Source organism: Tachysurus fulvidraco, chromosome 7 (assembly GCF_022655615.1).
Source record: "Tachysurus fulvidraco isolate hzauxx_2018 chromosome 7, HZAU_PFXX_2.0, whole genome shotgun sequence".
NCBI classification, from domain to species: Eukaryota; Metazoa; Chordata; class Actinopteri; order Siluriformes; family Bagridae; genus Tachysurus; species Tachysurus fulvidraco.
The window spans coordinates 4,455,266-4,474,590 of NC_062524.1; the positions used below are offsets into that span (position 1 = coordinate 4,455,266).

A 19,325-nucleotide genomic window follows, 5' to 3' on the forward strand; every position below is an offset into this window, starting at 1 on the left:
AAGGAGGCGTGGCCTCTGTGCTGTCAGTCTGAGAGAAGGAGGCGTGGCCTCTGTGCTGTCAGTCTGAGAGAAGGAGGCGTGGCCTCTGTGCTGTCAGTCTGAGAGAAGGAGGCGTGGCCTCTGTGCTGTCAGTCTGAGAGAAGGAGGCGTGGCCTCTGTGCTGTCAGTCTTTGAGAAGGAGGCGTGGCCTCTGTGCTGTCAGTCTTTGAGAAGGAGGCGTGGCCTCTGTGCTGTCAGTCTTTGAGAAGGAGGCGTGGCCTCTGTGCTGTCAGTCTGAGAGAAGGAGGCGTGGCCTCTGTGCTGTCAGTCTGAGAGAAGGAGGCGTGGCCTCTGTGCTGTCAGTCTGAGAGAAGGAGGCGTGGCCTCTGTGCAAGGAGGCATGGCCTCTGTGCTGTCAGTCTGAGAGAAGGAGGCGTGGCCTCTGTGCTGTCAGTCTGAGAGGAGGAGGCGTGGCCTCTGTGCTGTCAGTCTGAGAGAAGGAGGCGTGGCCTCTGTGCAAGGAGGCATGGCCTCTGTGCTGTCAGTCTGAGAGAAGGAGGCGTGGCGTCTGTGCTGTCAGTCTGAGAGAAGGAGGTGTGGCGTCTGTGCTGTCAGTCTGAGAGGAGGTGTGGCCTCTGTGCTGTCAGTCTGAGAGGAGGTGTGGCGTCTGTGCTGTCAGTCTTTGAGAAGGAGGCGTGGCCTCTGTGCTGTCAGTCTGAGAGAAGGAGGCGTGGCCTCTGTGCTGTCAGGTTCAGAGTAAGAGCATCATATCACAAACAACTCTATCTCTAATACAGACAAGTTATATTACTTTGATCAGTTAAATTCTCAGTATTGCTTTATTCCAGATACTTCATTAAAAAGTTTTTAGCACATGTGTAATGTGAAAAATTGAATAAATACATATCTCTCATCTCCCTTAATATCTGATTACTTCTCTAAATTTAAAATGATTTCTACTGTACAACAGCTGGCAAAGACGCAGTTTCAGTCCATTTCAGTCTCTCTGCTGTGATGTCATACCACCACGGCAGTCTCCACAGAACAAAGGGCAAAAGTCACCGCTCATGTTTGGGTGTGATGTCATCCCTCTCCACCACGGCCACACTGCTGCCTCCGTTGAGCAGCGGCTCCTTCGTCGTTTTCTCCTTTATGCAATCCGAAAAAAACTCAGCCACAATGGGGCAATGCTCTGACGCCACGCCGCCCCATGACCAGTTATCGGGGATCCAGGGGTTGGTTAGGCCTTCCCTCAGGACTGAGCAATGACCTACACACACACACACACACACACACACACACACACACACACACACACACACACACACAGAATATAACTCCTCTAGTTGAATAAATACAGTTTGTTATTCTAATAGAAACCAGTAATTTAGTAAATTCCTTAATTAGGTTGTTAATTACTGAAAAGTTCTCTATTATTGTGAGTTCATGTTCAATCACACGACTCAAGTGGTCCAGATGGCTGTGATTTGTTAGTGACACACACACATGAGTGCACATTCACACACTCTCCTGACAATATGCGCTCTCACACACACACACGCGCGCTCTCGCTCTCTCTCTCACACACACACATGCGCTCTTGCTCTCTCTCTCTCCCCACACACACACACGCTCTCTCACACTCACAAATATATACACAAAACCAAATAAATACACACACTCACTCAGACTCACACATACACACACATTCACGCACACACACCTGTGTACAGCTTCTTGATGCTACGGCTGGCCCAGATGTTGTCCAGACATCTGGATCCCTGCGGCGCTTTGGTGCTGATGTTGGTGTTGATGGAGGAAGGCACGAGTGCGCTCAGCTTCTCCTTCTTCAGAGGCTCAAACTGAGCGTTGTCTGGAGGAAGCCCAAAGCCCCCGACAACCAACACGTTCTTCACCCCTACAGAGAGAACTCACACGCTGAGCACACCGCCATCACACACTCATCACGCTTCCACTGCACACAGTATTTAAAGGGGCAGTCTGCAATTTTTAAGAGGGTTCGCCTTCAGTTTTATATGTTTTTATATATAATCAAATATGTTAATGAGCCCAGGATAAGTCAAACACTACGAAGTGGTGTATAATAAACAGAAAGCACAACGAGGTTCTGACTGAAAAGCATTAGGTAAGTGAAGAGAAATCCTGTCAGTGTGCTTACGCTGCACTGGGCTCCGGTTTAGCTCATCATCAGCACAAACCGTGTCCAGAGATCCAGCCATGCAGCTGAACCCACTGACAGGCTGCCAATAAGTCACACATCAGACACCTAGTGCATGCTGGGACATCGAGAACCAACCTCTCAGAGCCTCTGTCACTCCAGGGCTCAGCTTATGGGTCTTCATCTCGTCAGATTTGTGGCTCCGCCCATTCTGCTGCTTCGCCGCTGCCGCCGCCGGAGGTTTGAGGTGCACGTTGACCACGGTGAGCTCGGACGATCCGATCTGGTTACAGAGACGAGGCCACAGATCAGACACAGGAGGTCAGAGACGGGGGTCAGGAGGACAGGGAATAATATTTGAATGTATATGTTTAAACACCCCCCCCCCCACACACACACACAGTTTAAAAACACAGACAAGTTTCTAATCATGCTTTACAAAAGATAGGATTTAGAATGTTGCTGTACAGAATGTCGTTAGAATTGAGTTGTACAGATTTATGCTGCTTACATAAAAGTGTCCAAGGTACGCTTTTGGCTGAACTTCGCTCCCGTTGCCGTTAGCAGCAGCGCTTTCCAAAACCACGGCCTCTTTCAGCTGGATGCCGGCCGAGGAGTCCCAGAGGAAACCAGAATATTCTGAACCCTGCACAAAAAAAGCGCCACACAAACAGTGAACAGCAGATACGCAAACAAACCTCCAGACACTGTGCTGGTAGCAATTAAATTGTGTGTGTGTGTTAGAGAGAGTGTGTATATACTTATATGTAGTGAGTGTGTGTGTAGGAGTCAGAGAGAGAGAGAGAGAGTGTGTGTATGTGTGTGTATACTTATATGTAGTGAGTGTGTGTAAGAGTCAGAGAGAGAGAGTGTGTATATTTGAGTTAAAGTGTGTGTGTATGTGTATTGTGTGTGTACGTGTCTTAGTGTGTCAATATGTGTAGTGTGTGTGTATGTGCATGTGTGTGTATACGAGTTAGAGAGAGTGCGTGTGTGTGTGTGTGTATACGAGTTAGTGTGTGTGCATGCGTGTGTGTGTGTGTATGAGTTAGTGTGTGTGTGTGTGTGTGTGTGTGTATGCGTGTGTGTATGTGCGTGTATGTGTGTGTGTGTGTATGAGTTAGAGGGTGCGTGTGTGTGTGTGTGTGCATGTGTGTATGAGTTAGAGGGTGTGTGTGTGTGTGTGTGTGTGTGTGTGCATGTGTGTATGAGTTACAGTGTGTGTGTGTGTGTGTGTGTGTGTATGGGTTAGAGTGTGAGAGTTAGAGTGTGTGTGTGCGCATGTGTGCATGTATGTGTGCATGTGTGTATGAGTTAGAGTGTGTGCGCATGTGTGTGTGTATGAGGTAGTGTGTGTGTGTGTGTGTGTGTGCGTGTGTGTGTGTGTATATATGAGTTAGAGTGTGTGTGTGTGTATGGGTTAGTGTGTGTGTGTGTGTGTATGAGGTAGAGTGTGTGTGCGTGTGTGTGTATATGAGTTAGTGTGTGTGTATGAGTTAGTGTGTGTGTGTGTATGAGTTAGAGTCTGTGTGTGTGTGTGTGTATATGAGTTAGTGTGTGTGTGTGTGTATGAGGTAGAGTGTGTGTGTGTATATGAGTTAGTGTGTGTGTTTGTATATGAGGTAGAGTGTGTGTGTATGAGGTAGAGTGTGTGTGTGTGTGTGTGTATGAGGTAGAGTGTGTGTGTGTGTGTGTGTGAGTTAGACTATGTATGTGTGTGTGTACGAGTTAGACTGTGTGTGTGTGTACTTACCTCACAGGACTCTCCAGTGGGTTTCCCAGAAGCAGCACATTTCCACACACCACGAGAGCCATTCCAGTTACACACACTGGAGAGAGTTGGCTGATTGAGCTCTGAGCAAAACTGAAACAAACACACACACACACACACACACATACACACAGAGAGAGAGAGAGAGAGAGAGAGAGAGAGAGAGAGAGAGAGAGAGAGAGAGAGAGAGAGAGAGAGAGAGAGAGAAATTGAATTGATTAAAAACAAATGTTTTCCAGGTAGTAAGGAAAACAAGTAGAATGTACAAAGCCTGACATCTTGAAGCCTTTCCCATGGTGGGAAACTGTACGGCTGCGTCCACTGACACTGGAGACTCCTTGCTTTAATATGGTAACAGTCTGAATGTCCTCACTGAGACCTTCTGTTCGGTGTGGGTTTATTTTTTTTATTATTTACTTATTGATTTGTTCGTTTATTATCAGACTGAGATTCCACCGAGCGCCAAAATACACGTCCCTTCCTACGCCGTTACTATAGAAACGACGACATGTTACCTAGACACGAGAGAATCAGAAAGACGACGAATTTCCGACCGCGACTTGTGTCTGTTTTGTTCGTTTTGCGCAGATCATACAGTCACACCGCTGAATGCAAATCTGTACCTCACACTTTTGTACTCAACTGTCTCAACCAGAGAGAGAGAGAGAAAAGAGAATGTGTGTCTCAGTCACCGTAACCATAATATAAATGCACAGTAACCACGGACACCTGAGCGATAGTCTCAGGACAGATGGACAGATGTGGATCAGATCTGCTTTAAATACTCAACCCAAACCTGCAGCTCTTCCAACACAGCAAGGCTGATTAGTTATCTGCATGTAATCTGATCAGTCTGCTTGACATTTACCATCAACTCTCTCCAGATCGCTGCTATAATTAGTGAGATTCCCACTCGGGGGGAGACCGGCCTGCTGATCTCCGGGGTAAAGGGGTCAGGGTTTAATGACAGGGAGGCAGAACAGTGATTCAGGACGGAGCTGCTGCACTGAAAGCATTGCTCTTTACTCCCAGTCGTGCTCTTCGATCCCAGTCACGCTCTTCAATCCCAGTCGTGCTTTTCAATCCCAGTCGTGCTCTTCAATCCCAGTCACTCCCAGTCGTGCTCTTCGATCCCAGTCACTCCCAGTCGTGCTCTTCAATCCCAGTCACTCCCAGTCGTGCTCTTCGATCCCAGTCGTGCTCTTCAATCCCAGTCACTCCCAGTCGTGCTCTTCGATCCCAGTCACTCCCAGTCGTGCTCTTCGATCCCAGTCACTCCCAGTCGTGCTCTTCGATCCCAGTCACTCCCAGTCGTGCTCTTCGATCCCAGTCACTCCCAGTCGTGCTCTTCGATCCCAGTCACTCCCAGTCGTGCTCTTCGATCCCAGTCACTCCCAGTCGTGCTCTTCGATCCCAGTCACTCCCAGTCGTGCTCTTCGATCCCAGTCACTCCCAGTCGTGCTCTTCAATCCCAGTAATTCCCAGTCGTGCTCTTCAATCCCAGTAATTCCCAGTCGTGAAGAAACAGAAATCGACAACAACCTAAAAGAAAAAGTTTCTTTGAAACTCGAAGCCTGGAGATCTGGAAATGTGCAAATGCTAAAAGTTATGGATCGCTGCCCAGATATCTGCAGCTCGAGTTGCTGTAAGTGAATATATCTGTGATGACAGAGGGAAGGAGCTTTGGCAGGGTGTGTTTTGGCAAACAAACGTTTGCTCGCAGAGGGAGCCAACGCGCAGGTGGAGGCAGACAGACGGCAGATTTCTCACACGCTTACGGAGGAAAACAAGTGTGTCTGACCGCCATGAAGCACTTTATAATAACAAACAATCTCCTTCTTGCCCAGTGCTCAGCAATAAAGAAGTAGAAACAGATAAAAAGCACAATGCATATTCAACACGAGCCCCCCCTCGAATCCTGATGCTGTGTCTGCGTGTGGGTTGTGAAGTCACTCGTTTTCCCTGATGTCAACACAGCCAGGATTATACTGAACTCAGTCTTCTGCAGTTTGCACAGTCAACATCGTGCTTTTCCTTTTCAGTGAAGTGAGTGTTTACTCTGTGCAGGTTTTTCTTCCTGTTCTACACCGGTTCCTGTCACAGACCATCACAGAGCTTACACTGTGTGTTATTGTGTGTATGTAAACCCATGACTCAGTAAATTATAAAGGAAAGAGAATACAAACTCATTTCACCATCCCACCTACTCAGCGTCTCTAATCATGAGCAATGAAACATTTTCTTCATAAATTTTTTCCCCTCAAGAGTCAAATGTCTTTAAGTGTCTTTTTCACTGACTGTGTAACACAGAAACCACGCCTCCTTCATTAAGACTAAGTGACACAGATGCCACGCCTCCTTCATTAAGACTAAGTGACACAGATGCCACGCCTCCTTCATTAAGACTAAGTGACACAGAAGCCATGCCTCCTTCATTAAGACTAAGTGACACAGAAGCCATGCCTCCTTCATTAAGACTAAGTGACACAGAAGCCATGCCTCCTTCATTAAGACTAAGTGACACAGAAGCCATGCCTCCTTCATTAAGACTAAGTGACACAGATGCCACGCCTCCTTCATTAAGACTAAGTGACACAGAGGCCACGCCTCCTTCATTTAGACTAAGTGACACAGATGCCACGCCTCCTTCAATAAGACTAAGTGGCAGAGGCCAAGCTTCCTCCATTGAGACTAAGTGATACTGAGGCCACGCCTCCTTCACAATTACTGACAGTCACAGAGGCCATGCCTCAATCATAGAGACCAAATGACAGAGACCACACCTCTTTCATTAAGACCAAGTTACAGAGGCCACTCCTCCTTCATTGAGACCAAGGGATACTGAGGCCACACCTACTTTACAAAGCCTGATGGTTATAGAGGCCACGCCTCCTTTATTGAGATTGTGTATCACAGATTCCACACCTCCAGCAACAGAGGCCACGCCTCCTTTACTGTGAGCACCAAATGAAATATGACATAAGGACAAACTGTACAGCTCTCTCACTGCTGCAGAACTGAAGGACAACGAGAAAGCATGCAGCGTGAAATCACACACACTCACACACACACACACACGTGACTCAGTCAGACTGCAGTGCAGTAGGGAAAAAGAGAAAGGAGAGCAAGACAGAAAAATCAGGAATGTGGAAGGAGGGGTGAAAAGTCTGGGAAAGAAAAAATAAAATGAGGAAGATAAAAGAGGGAGACAGGAGTGCAGAGAGAAGAATGGTGAAGACTAGAAAGAGAAAAAACAGGATGAGAAGGTGAACTTTGAGGAGAGACGGCGAGAAAGAGAAAGAGAGTGAAACAAAAGTAAAGAACAGCAGAGTACAATTACAGAATGACAAATAATAGGGAAGTTTGGGAGAGAAGAAAAAGACCAGCAATGGTGAAAAAGGTGGACAGAAAGAAGGATAAAAGGAAGAAACTGGAAGTGAAAAAGTAGGAAAAAGGTACAAGTAGGAAGAAAGAGACTCATAGTGACAATGGGATGGAGATGGACAGAAAGACTGGGTGAGAGACAGGAGACAAGAAGAGAGAAAGTAAAAAAGAGGAGAGAAGTAAAGAGCTTGAAAAAAGAACGACAGAGAGAGAGAGAGAGAGAGAGAGAGAGAGAACAGGGGAAACAACAGAGAAAGACCAACAATCAAATAGACAGAATAGGGAATGAGGAAAGACGAGTAAACATAGTCAAGAGGGATAATGAGCAAGAGAGAGCAGAGAGAAAAAGGATGAGGGGTAGAAAGAAGGACAAGGACAAAGAGGGACAGAAGGAGAAATATGGGGCAGTGAGAGAGAGAGAGAGAGAGAGAGAGAGAGAGAGAGAGAAAGGAGTGGAACGAGTGCACAGATGTGACCGAATGAATTATACAAGGGAACTTGAAAGGGAAGTGAGAAAGAACATGAATAAAGGGAGGATGGAGAGATTTGGGACATGTCCATTAGGAGAAGGCCTCTCTCTCTCTCTCTCTCTCACACACACACACACACACACACCTCTGCTGACCTAATTTAGCACCATGCAGGCTTCATGCAGACAGCAGACTGAACAGGCCACACACACACACACACACACACACACACACACAGCCGCGCACACGTCACATACAAAATAACACACACATGCATGCATGCACACACACACACACCATTAGCAGTGAAAGATCATTATTAATTGCCCTTTCTAAACTTTATGGCTCTTATCTAACCCATAACTCTGCATTTATCTCCCACAATGCACCTGTCTGTCCAGGACTGTGTGCTGTTGTTCTTAATGTTAAATCTTCACCACCCACATCCACACACACACACACACACGATTTATTATGTTCTTCTTAGTCTGTGCTAAATATCTATCACAATGGGTGTGGCCTAATCCAAATGACTCCGCCCCATCCACGTCATGACGACTCACTGATTGAAAGGATTAAAATGTTTTTCACACTCAAGTAACACACACACAGAGAAAAGAGAGAGAAGCTGCTGAGATATTTATAGATGACCAGCTCACACACAAATATCACCTCAAAAATAGCAACAAGCCACACTTCTCTTGGACCGGAGAGAGAGAGAGAGAGAGAGAGAGAGAGAGAGAGAGGGAAAGACAGACAGACTGAACAGTGACACAGAAACCCCCTCACCATAGACATAGATCTGACTCGGTGATTAGAATCACAGTGATGCTGAACTCTCGATTCTGATTGGTCAGCAGCGGTGACAGCATCTCCTGATGCACGTCACATCTTTATATTAATGTGTCATGGTTGCTATAGTAACAGCTCATTCACATGTATGGAGGAATTCCTTAAAAAAAAAAGATGACGTTTTTTATCCGTTCATTTATTTTATAATTTTGGGAAGAAGTCTCCAATGTCAGAACTTTGTAGTTTTCCAACACAGTAAACAGGACAAATTTTTTTGGTCTTCTGGTGTTAACTCTGTATGCAGTTTAAGGTTTAAATCCAGATCCAGATACTAATATTCCTACATTTAAAACATTTATTGATGATGCCTATGAAGCCTATGGTATGTTCGTTTCTAAACACAGGGTCCTGATGTTACAGATGAAGGGGAAGAAGCCAGGAGTATCCCTTTAAATGATCCCTTTAAATGATTATTATGTGCATGACGCTCACAGCTCCTTTATAAGCTGTGGGTGGAGGTTAAAGACATAAGACAGAGAAGTGCTTGTAATACGAAGCGATACCTTATAGAGTGCATGCTGATCAGTCAGGTCTTGAACTGCTAACAACTTGATGCTATAGAGGAAGAGAGAAAGAGAAAGAGAGAGAGAGAGAGAGAAAGAAAGAAGACATTAAAGCCATATGACTATTTCATCTCGTCAGTGAAAAATAATCTGTTGGTCAATTGCACAAAAACAGAGTAGCACAGAGTCAATAATTATAATCATGAAGATTTTCGAAGTTGTTCCTCAGTGCTCAGTCTTAAAGGGAGCAAAGTCCATCTCACTGATGTTGACATCATCATCATCATCGCACATCATCTCACAGAAATCAGCTAAAGAAAGTCAGGATTTATCTCCGTATTATCTCTCTTACCATCTCCTACACCACAGTGTGACTATGACTGGTGATTAATGTTCTAGAGCAGAATAGTTATTATTCAGAGACTCTGTACATTCTGTATGTCTGACCTGATTAAGTTGTTTGTTTTTTTTTTGCCCGAGTTATTGCTTATCAGGTTTATGTTGTCATCCACACGTATGCCGAGTCTAAAAAACGTCCCTGACAGGACAAAAAAAAAAGTACATCGTATCTTATTTTATCTTTCCGTATCTCTCACATGGTCTTATTATCTTAAAAGAGACGACTGGTGAGGAAACAGGTCAACAAACATCATCTGTTTACAGCTGTTAAAGATGAGTGAGAACAATCGTGGTTAAAAGAGGTATTTAGTTGTTTTTTTTTTAGTCTTTTGGGAAAAGTATTAAGTTCAGGGTTGGAACAGTTACTTGCTCTCGCCTCAACATCCTCCCGTATCATTTAAAGTATACAGTATGATATATATTGTATATCAGATTTTCTAGACATGCTGGAGTCTTGTTTTGATCGAGGCACAATGAGACAGTCTGACAGCATGGAAACCTTCAGTAACATAGCGACAATGAACTAAAGAAAAAAAGGCACGAGGCTGAAGTGAAAGTCTCACACACGAAGTTCCTTCTTTCTGATTTGGAGTCATTCGTGATCTAATGATTTTTTCCCCCCACTTCAGCAGCTCGTGTCTGCAGTCACACGCAGGTCATGGTGCAGCACCAGTTCTCGCCGAGAGCTTTTAAAGGGTAACAGGACGGAGGGTTTGGTGAAGAAGCAATGATTTAGATTTGAGCAGCTTGTTTGATTGAAACTAAATTAACTAGCATTGGAACACGAACATGCAAGTGAAATACAAACTAGCAAGCAAGCAAGCACTAACTAGCACTAACAAAAAACTAGCACGTGCAAATGCTGCTTATCTAGCAAGAGAAAAAGAAATCAGTATGTAACAATGAACTAGCATTTAAAAACAAACTAGCATGTGAAAACTAACTAGCAAACAAAACACTAGCAAGAGGAAAACAAACTAGCAAACAAAACACTAGCAAGAAGAAAAACTAGCATGTAAAAACTAACTAGCAAACAAAACACTAGCAAGTGGAAAACTAGCATGTGAAAACTAACTAGCAAACAAAACACTAGCAAGAGGAAAACAAAGTAGCAAGTAAAAGTTATTCAGCAAGTGAAGGGTAACAAACTTAGCAAACATCTGCTCTGTTTTTGGAGCTTAATATACAAATATCCCTTTAGCATGAAAAATGTAAGCTAGTTTAATATTACATATTGCTTTTTGATTAAAGTAATGATACTCAAGCGCAAGAGATGAGAAAACAGACATTAATTAGTAGTTTAGCAGCAACAGACACCTCAGAGTCACAGTATGACATTATGTCTGCGAGCCTGGATAACCTTATTCACGTGACTAAGCACTGACTGCATCCATGCTGAAGACAGAGAGAGAGAGAGAGAGAGCATGAAAGGATGGGGTTAATATAGTTCACAGACAAGGAAAAGAGATACATCAGCATCTTCTTTAATTCATGACGAGATTTCCCAAAAAAAAAGGAGAAGTGAGAAAGTCTGGCATGTGGGGAATGTGAGGTACGCGACTCAGAGAATCGAGTCACCAGCACCGCCACACAGACGGTCTCTTAGGAAACAGTGTTGTGTTCAGAAAGCGAGGGGAAAACTGCATCATCACTTCTATTTCCTCAGACTTGTTACCGATTACATCCAGATCCTGTTTCTAGAGAAAACAGGAAGCTCGGTGTCACAATTAAAAAGTGTGTGCGCGCGTGTGTGTCAGAAACAAAACACTACAGAAATAAACAGAAGTAAATTGAAATAGAACAGAGAATAGCATAGAAATGGAATAGAACTGAACACAACCAAACAGAATAAATAAACTATGACAGAATGGAACGGAATGGAAACAAGTGGGAACTAAAACAGACCAAAATAGAATAGACTAGATGTTTAGAACAATATAGAAATAAACCATGCTGAATAATAAAGCAGAATAAAACAGATCACCACCAATATTTGATGCACATTTTATTATCGTTAAAAGATTCTCAAACAGACAGAAATCCAGGAAAAGTGTAAGTGTTAGAAGGGCTTGAGGCTGGAGGCAGGGCTTGTTGCCCAGGACGACAGTGCTGGTAGTCCATGAGAGACTGTTTCCCATCTCCAACACTGGGACTCTGAGCGCTGACTGGATAAACAGAGCTTAAAGATCGCTGTATTCCCGAGTGTCCCTCTTGCGTGAGTGAATAGTCTCACCTGGATACTGTAGAGCAGAGACCTCAACATACTGAGCATCATTTCAGCGCCACGGTGACCGAACACGTCATGTTCTAATAGCTCTATACACCTGTGGCTTTCTTTGGGAACTAATTGTGCTGAAAATAAATACATTGTTGGCCACAATGTGTGTTACTTTAATTAGTATAATGTGTGTTACTCAATACTAATATCTGTCGATATCACACTCGCCTTCACAACGTTGTACTGAATATCAGCAGTGATTACCTGTGATCAGCTGTGACTTTGTCATTAAATGTGATCACCTGTGACCATCTGATCTCCTGTGATCACATGTGACTACATGTGATGACCTGTGATCTCCTGACGCTGTCTCCGATGACCTGCGATCTCCTGACGCTGTCTGTGATGACCTGCGATCTCCTGACGCTGTCTGTGATGACCTGCGATCTCCTGACGCTGTCTGTGATGACCTGCGATCTCCTGACGCTGTCTGTGATGACCTGCGATCTCCTGACGCTGTCTGTGATGACCTGCGATCTCCTGACGCTGTCTGTGATGACCTGCGATCTCCTGACGCTGTCTGTGATGACCTGCGATCTCCTGACGCTGTCTGTGATGACCTGTGATCTCCTCATGTGATTTCATGTGATTAGTTTAGGTTTCTTTTCACCACCTATGATTTCTTGTGATTTCCTGTGCTTACATGTGGCTTCCTGTGATTTCCTACCATGACCAGTGACCACGGGTCTACAGCCAAGTCACAGCCCATATGCTGATATTCAGTAGAACAGAGCAACTGCTCGGGTGATGTTGCTTTATCATATTGTACAATAATGAAAGAGTAATGACTCGTAATCACTCTACCTGGTGTCGCCCAGATGAGGGCAGCTTTCCTTTCGAGTCCCTCAAGGTTTCTCTCTCATTAGGGACCTAATTAGAAATCCCTTGTTAAAGGTGCTACATAAATAATAACAAAATAATGAGGTCCTGGTTCTTTTATCTGAAGTCCGGCACACGTGCACACCAACACGCCGTATTAACATCATTAATCAGGAGGGTTTTCACACTCGGCTTGGATATTCACACCCGAACACATGATCGATTCGGAGATCCTCGATAAGAGTGCTTCATCATCATGGGCATGCAGGAGGTCCCCAAGACTGGAGTTTAATCTTCTGGTCACATCATTTCTTCTCTGGAGCATTACAGTAGAACTCCTGAAATTCAGGTTCCTGAGATCAGGTTCATGTCTAAATAAAGTTTCACATGTTCTCTCTGGGTCCATGTGTGTTCATTTCTTCTCATTTTTCTCTGGTTTTCTAACACTGTCTGTTTATAAACTACTCAACCAAGACTGGATGGATGGATGGATTTCACTTCATTTCTCTCAAATGTGTTCTGTTTATCGAAACATTTCTGAATGTTCTGAAACACATTTATTCCTAATGCTTACCGAATATCACATGCTGGCAGCTGGTCGAACAGAGCATATGACTAATCACAAGGAAAAGGAATCATATTTTTACAGCGAGACTCTTTTCCCCCCCCAGAGGCCCTAAAATGGACTTTAACCCCGTGTCCATATCGAATATTGAACGTCTTCCTCACGTCTCACTCCACAGTGGTGTTAATATGAAGCTCATATGAAAGTAGACTCTCAGAACTTTAACGATTTATAGTGTGATCACTATTTCTGTTTTTATCTACAACACTAAGAATGATATATTCATCCAAAAAAAAAAAAAAAAAAACAGAAACATGAGTTTTTCCCCCCACACAAATGTTTGTATCTTCGGAGTAAACGTTGATATGAAACTCATTCCTGCTCTGTGAGATGATCCAAGTGTTTGTTCGTTTAAAAAGCAGCTCAGATTTAGCTTCAGCACGGAAATTCAGTGTAAGACGATCCACAGAGTCAAAGACACACGTCTCACACTGAAAGAACGACAGATTCCTGAGCCATTTTAGATCGGACTCACAGAGAGAAAGTCACTCATTTGTTTACACTGAATGAAAATGTCCGAGAAGTCGCTTTCTAAACGCTAGCGAGCTGGTAAACGGAGTTAGAGGAGAGTGAATGAATGATTTTGGACTTAAACCTTTTGAATTATTTACTGATTTGTCTTCTTTTCTGTGCTGTTGCCTTAAAAATGAATAATAAATCCACACACACACACAATCACACAATCACACAGATTTTATCATGGGGTGGATTAGGCTGATTTAATCAGACTACAGAAAGATGTTTGAGAGGTCCACACACACACACACACACACACACACACACACACACACCTAGTCTATGCGATACAATCAGACTGACCTCAGGTTACCTCTAGTCTTCCTTATTTCAGCAGAAGTTTCAGTAAGCAGTCGAGACTGAAATTAAGAAGTAGTGACTTGCAAGCGTGTGTTTTATCAAATTATGTTTCTTCGAAAAAAAATGCCCCCCCACCCCCCCACCCCAAGACTTCAAAACCACTTGGCTGCACAGACATGTTTTGAAAATCGCTCAGCACATTTCCCTTCCTTTTGCATCTATTTGAGTAAAAGGTTCTCGGAGTTCAGCAGTTCAGAGTCTTTGTGAGTGACCAAAACATTTAGCGCATGTTCTCGAAAAGAGAAAGTGCAGCAGAACCCGCTAGCTTCCTTCTTCTGATCCGTCGCCTGAGCATCTGTCAGACAGACACATCGGGTTAGCAGCTGGAGTGAAGCTTCTCTAATGCTCCAAGATTCTCGCATCTCTGAGATACTTCTTTAGATTTTTAAGAACCTTTAGTAGTGCTAATGTTGACTCATAAAGAGTGACGTCATAACATAAGCACAATTATACACACACACACACACACACACACAGACACACACGCACTATAAAAGGTAGAAAACACTATTGAAAACCACCCAACAGTGTTATGAGGCCTCGCCGGAGCCTGTTTGGTTTTCTAACATCACATCCTGATGCCTTCTATCACTCTTGTAGTACAACAAAGAAGAAAAATTGTGCTTTTTATCCGTTTATAGATACAGCGAATGTTGTACAGTATAATGCACAAGACACGAGTCACTTCCTGTTATTGTGAACACTCCAGCAGCTGTAATTAAGCGAACCTACACTAGCCTCTTTTTTATTTACCGTCTGTTAATAATCAATCGATAAAGAAAGAAAAATAAATATAGTAGCTTGTCACATGACCGATGAACGGGAAGTTAGAGCTTTACTTCCGATTGTTACAAGGCACTCGCACTGGAGACTCCTTCCATGCATGCTACATAAACAAAAACAGCAAACAACAGCATACGCTGGGAATCTTTAAACATACAATAAAGCCGTTTTGAGTTTTTTTTTTATATGCTGTTGCTATAGAAACGACATAGGATTCGCTGGTACAGACAGACGTCACCGATCCGAACCGAAACGTCAGCAATGCTGTTTTCTAAGACACCCGATTTAGCACAAATATCATCGACCTGTTAACAAGACATGCGCAGTGGAGCTAAGAGGAAGATTCGGTCTCTGTTTCCGTCCGACCGTCTGATATGTTGTGGACAGATACACAGAGTCATGTGGGCAAACAGAGTCACAGCTAACAGCATTATGGAAATGATTCAGGCTGTTTATCTTTCAGGGTGTGCGCAAATGTGTGTGTGTATGCAGGGTTACTGTAGGACATTTCTGACCAAGTGTCTCTAGTGCTTTCTAAGCGGTGAACTCGTGTAACCTCATAACATACTGTTAGTTACACGGTTTCCCTTTGGCCTACAAGCATCAAGGAGATTAAGGGAATGCAGTGTTCCTCGTAATAAATGGCCTGGAGATTGAAGTTACTACAGGTCATAACAAACCTGCCCTTGGTCTCACATTCGTCAACTAAATCTTAGGAGAACCTGAAACGGACAAAACAACAAATAACATCACATCGTGTCCGACTTATGGTTCAGCGAGTCTAGTGTCAACAGGACCGTCCCAGGTTCCTGACCTCACACACACCGAGGAGCCGAGGACTGAGCTGCAGAGGAGAGAAGACATGAGAGAACCTCAGGAGATTCAGTACTGGGATTCCTCACTCTGTATTGTAGAATTGTTAAACGCAGGGGTGCCAATAATTTTCAGCAGGAGATTACTGAGGTATAAACCACCTCAGTATCCGGATTATTTTCCAAAACGCACGTCCTGATGTATTTAATCCCTTCTACACCACAGCAACGTGTCAGTGATTAGATTTTGCATTTATTCCTTAAATTATTATTCCTTATTTCTTTTTTTTTCTCTCTCTCTTTCTAGTTTCATGTAATGTTGTGGGACAAAAAAAAACTGGAAAAACTTTGCAGGGACGTCATTTTACAAACAAATTCAATAAAAAAAAGTGAGAGTAAGCGACTGGTACAAAGCGCTGACACTGGAGACTCCTTCCGTCAAACGTGACACTTTTTCGTTCGTTTGCAAAATCCCAAGTCTCACTAAACACCTTCAGTGCAGTTATATCACACTGTTGTGTTGCTATGGTTTCTACACAACATCCTGTCTCAGATAGAAGGAAAGCCTCAGTTAGAGAGCCAGCAGCATTCATTTTTATACCTTACTGGTTTTAATCAGCACCAGTGCCACAGATCGAGCAGAGGGAGTCGACATGCTTCATATAAACACAGGGGAACCTCCGTCACTGTAATACTAACCAGGCAACCTTTAGTTCTGTAGAGACACACACTCCTACACCACACACACTCCTACACCACACACACTCCTACACCACACACACTCCTACACCACACACACTCCTACACCACACACACTCCTACACCACACACACTCCTACACCACACACACTCCTACACCACACACACTCCTACACCACACACACTCCTACACCACACACACTCCTACACCACACACACTCCTACACCACACACACTCCTACACCACACACACTCCTACACCACACACTCTCCTACACCACACACACTCCTACACCACACACACTCCTACACCACACACACTCCTACACCACACACACTCCTACACCACACACTCTCCTACACCACACACTCTCCTACACCACACACTCTCCTACACCACACACTCTCCTACACCACACACTCTCCTACACCACACACACTCCTACACCACACACTCTCCTACACCACACACTCTCCTACACCACACACTCTCCTACACCACACACTCTCCTACACCACACACTCTCCTACACCACACACTCTCCTACACCACACACTCTCCTACACCACACACTCTCCTACACACTCTTACACAACACACACTGGTAAATGACTGGTGAATCACTGCAAAGAGTAAATGAGCAATGAAATCAAGACGAAGCGCATGAAACACAAGACGATCGTTATAAACGACACCTGGATCAGCGCCTGGTGCTCTTCCTGTTTGAAGCGGATGAGTTTATTTGCGTGTTATAAACAGCTGAAGGACAACATGAACTTCAGACTGAACCCTCGTCTGGTTTCCCAAAAAGCATCACAGCAGAGAGAGCCGTTAAGAACGAGCATCTCTCTCTGTCCTCTATTTTTCCTCTCTCTCTCTCTCTCTCTCTCTCTCTCCACATCCTGTCTATTTCTCCTCTCTCTACTCTCTCCATCTCTCTGTCCTCTCTATTTCTCCTCTCTCTACTCTCTCCATCTCTCTGTCCTCTCTATTTCTCCTCTCTCCATCTCTCTCCTCTCTAAATCTCTGTCTGTCTGTCTGTCTCTCTCTCTCTCTCTCTCTCTCTCTCTCTCTCCTTAACTGCTATGTGATGCTTTCAGTAAAGTCTTATTCTGCTAACGCACTGTTTCATCAAGTCAGCCACAAAGAAAAAAACTGAACATGCAACACACTCGTGACAACGTTTTAAAGTCGCAGCTTATAACGAGGCGCTTTAAACGAGTCTCTACAAGACATCTGACAACCAAAAGTCCTCCGCATTAATGACACGCGTGCACGTGAAAGCCTGTGAAAGTGGTGCGTCTGGGGTGATGACACGTGAGTACTTTGTACACTATTTAGGCACAATATACTATTAGAGAGGAGCAGTTCTACTTTAGCTGTTGTACTTAATACAGATCGCGTAATTGGCCCTATGTAGTGCGCGTAATTGGCCCTATGTAGTGCGCGTAATTGGCCCTATGTAGTAAACTATATATGATGTAGTAAACCATATATTCAATAGGGACTGAGAATTTAGCTCCAAATATATTCTGAGCAATTCAGAAAGTATGAAGGACGTCACACGGATCAGTGAGATTTCCATAAATAGAAACTAAATAGAAACTAAACAGAATGGAAGCTTTTTTCCCCCGGCGTTAGATGTATAACGCGTACACGTGACTACAGAGGTGGTAAATAATGTGTGGTGGTAATAGTGCTGTGTGCGCAGTGTAGAAAAACACGTTGCTCCAAATGACTTCATGTAGTGCACTGTTTGGAGGCTGCATGTGTGATGTAGATGTTAGAGCGTTTCACTCACTCGCGCTCCAGCAGGGTCCTGCACACGACCTCTTTGACCCCGGGGTTGTTGGCTTTATCGCTGGAGCAGCGCTGCAGGTCCCACGTGGCCACGCGCACCACCGGCTTTCCGTGACGCGCGCACGGCGGAGGGTGCACTTCGGGCCGCTCGGACGCCATGTACGCTGGTCCTCCGGGGGGGAGACGCAGCTCGCTGCAGCCGGTTGGGGAGTTGGGCTGGGAGGACGGGGTCCACGAGCGCGCCACGGAGACACGGTGGTCCTGCTCGCGCTCATTGCGCGGGTCGTTGTTGTTGTGCCTACGGCTCGACACGCATATTTCCGGCTTGATGAGCTGCAGCTTGGCGGCACCGATGCCGCTCACCAGGGCGACGTCCTCCACTTTCCTGAAGCCGCCGATGCGCGCGCGGTGATCCACGATGGCGCGCGCGACGGCCCGGGTGACCCCAGGTAGGGTCATTAGCTCCTCCTCGCTGGCCGCGTTCACGTTCAGGCGCTCGTGGTTGTGCGCGGAGACGTGCGCAAAGCTGCAGGTCGCGCTGAACTTGCGCCCGCGCTGCCGCACGTCCCCGGGGTCCGCCGGCAGCGAGCGGTGGCACCCCAGGTTTCCCCCCATGACCCGTGACCGACACCGCGAGCCCCACTACAGCCACGTTACAGCTCGCATACGCCGCGTTGGCGTGAAGTCGCGTGATCTCTCTCTCTCTCTCTCTCTCTCTCTCTCTCTCTCTCTCTCTCTCTCTCTCTGTCCAGCACTTTCTATCTCTGCTGCAGTGTGTGTGTGCGCGCCAGTGTGTGTGTTCTCGGGTGGACAAGAGCTTATACACTTAAACCAAACAAGCTGGACGGGATGAGGGGGCGTGGCTCACATGCCGCTATAGGGGAGTGGCTCCTGGTGACGTAGAGGTGCATTGTGGAAAGCAAAACGGGTCAAAACGTGTTATTTGTTTGTTATCTTCCCCAAAACTCCTCCTGTCTCCTGATCCCTCAGTCCTACCTCCTTCAAGCTTCCAGCTCATCCACTATAATGACAATGCTGTTCTTTGCTGGAGCTCTCAATGTTCACCAGTGCTGTGAATGGTAAAGAAAAAACAAT

The 19,325-nt window shown here is 45.1% G+C and overlaps 1 protein-coding gene across 1 annotated transcript; it reads right to left on the minus strand.

Annotated features, from left to right (window-relative positions):
- Positions 1 to 795: 795 nt before the first annotated feature.
- eepd1 (endonuclease/exonuclease/phosphatase family domain containing 1) lies at positions 796 to 19,041 on the minus strand. Its single transcript, XM_027177949.2, has 7 exons — positions 18,232 to 19,041; positions 9,139 to 9,190; positions 3,912 to 4,022; positions 2,670 to 2,804; positions 2,297 to 2,441; positions 1,703 to 1,897; positions 796 to 1,249 (listed from the first exon to the last, which is right to left on the minus strand). The coding sequence occupies exons 1-7, from the start codon at positions 18,843 to 18,845 to the stop codon at positions 1,038 to 1,040; spliced, it is 1,464 nt and encodes a 487-aa protein (XP_027033750.2). The 5' UTR covers positions 18,846 to 19,041; the 3' UTR covers positions 796 to 1,037.
- Between the last annotated feature and the right edge of the window lie 284 nt (positions 19,042 to 19,325).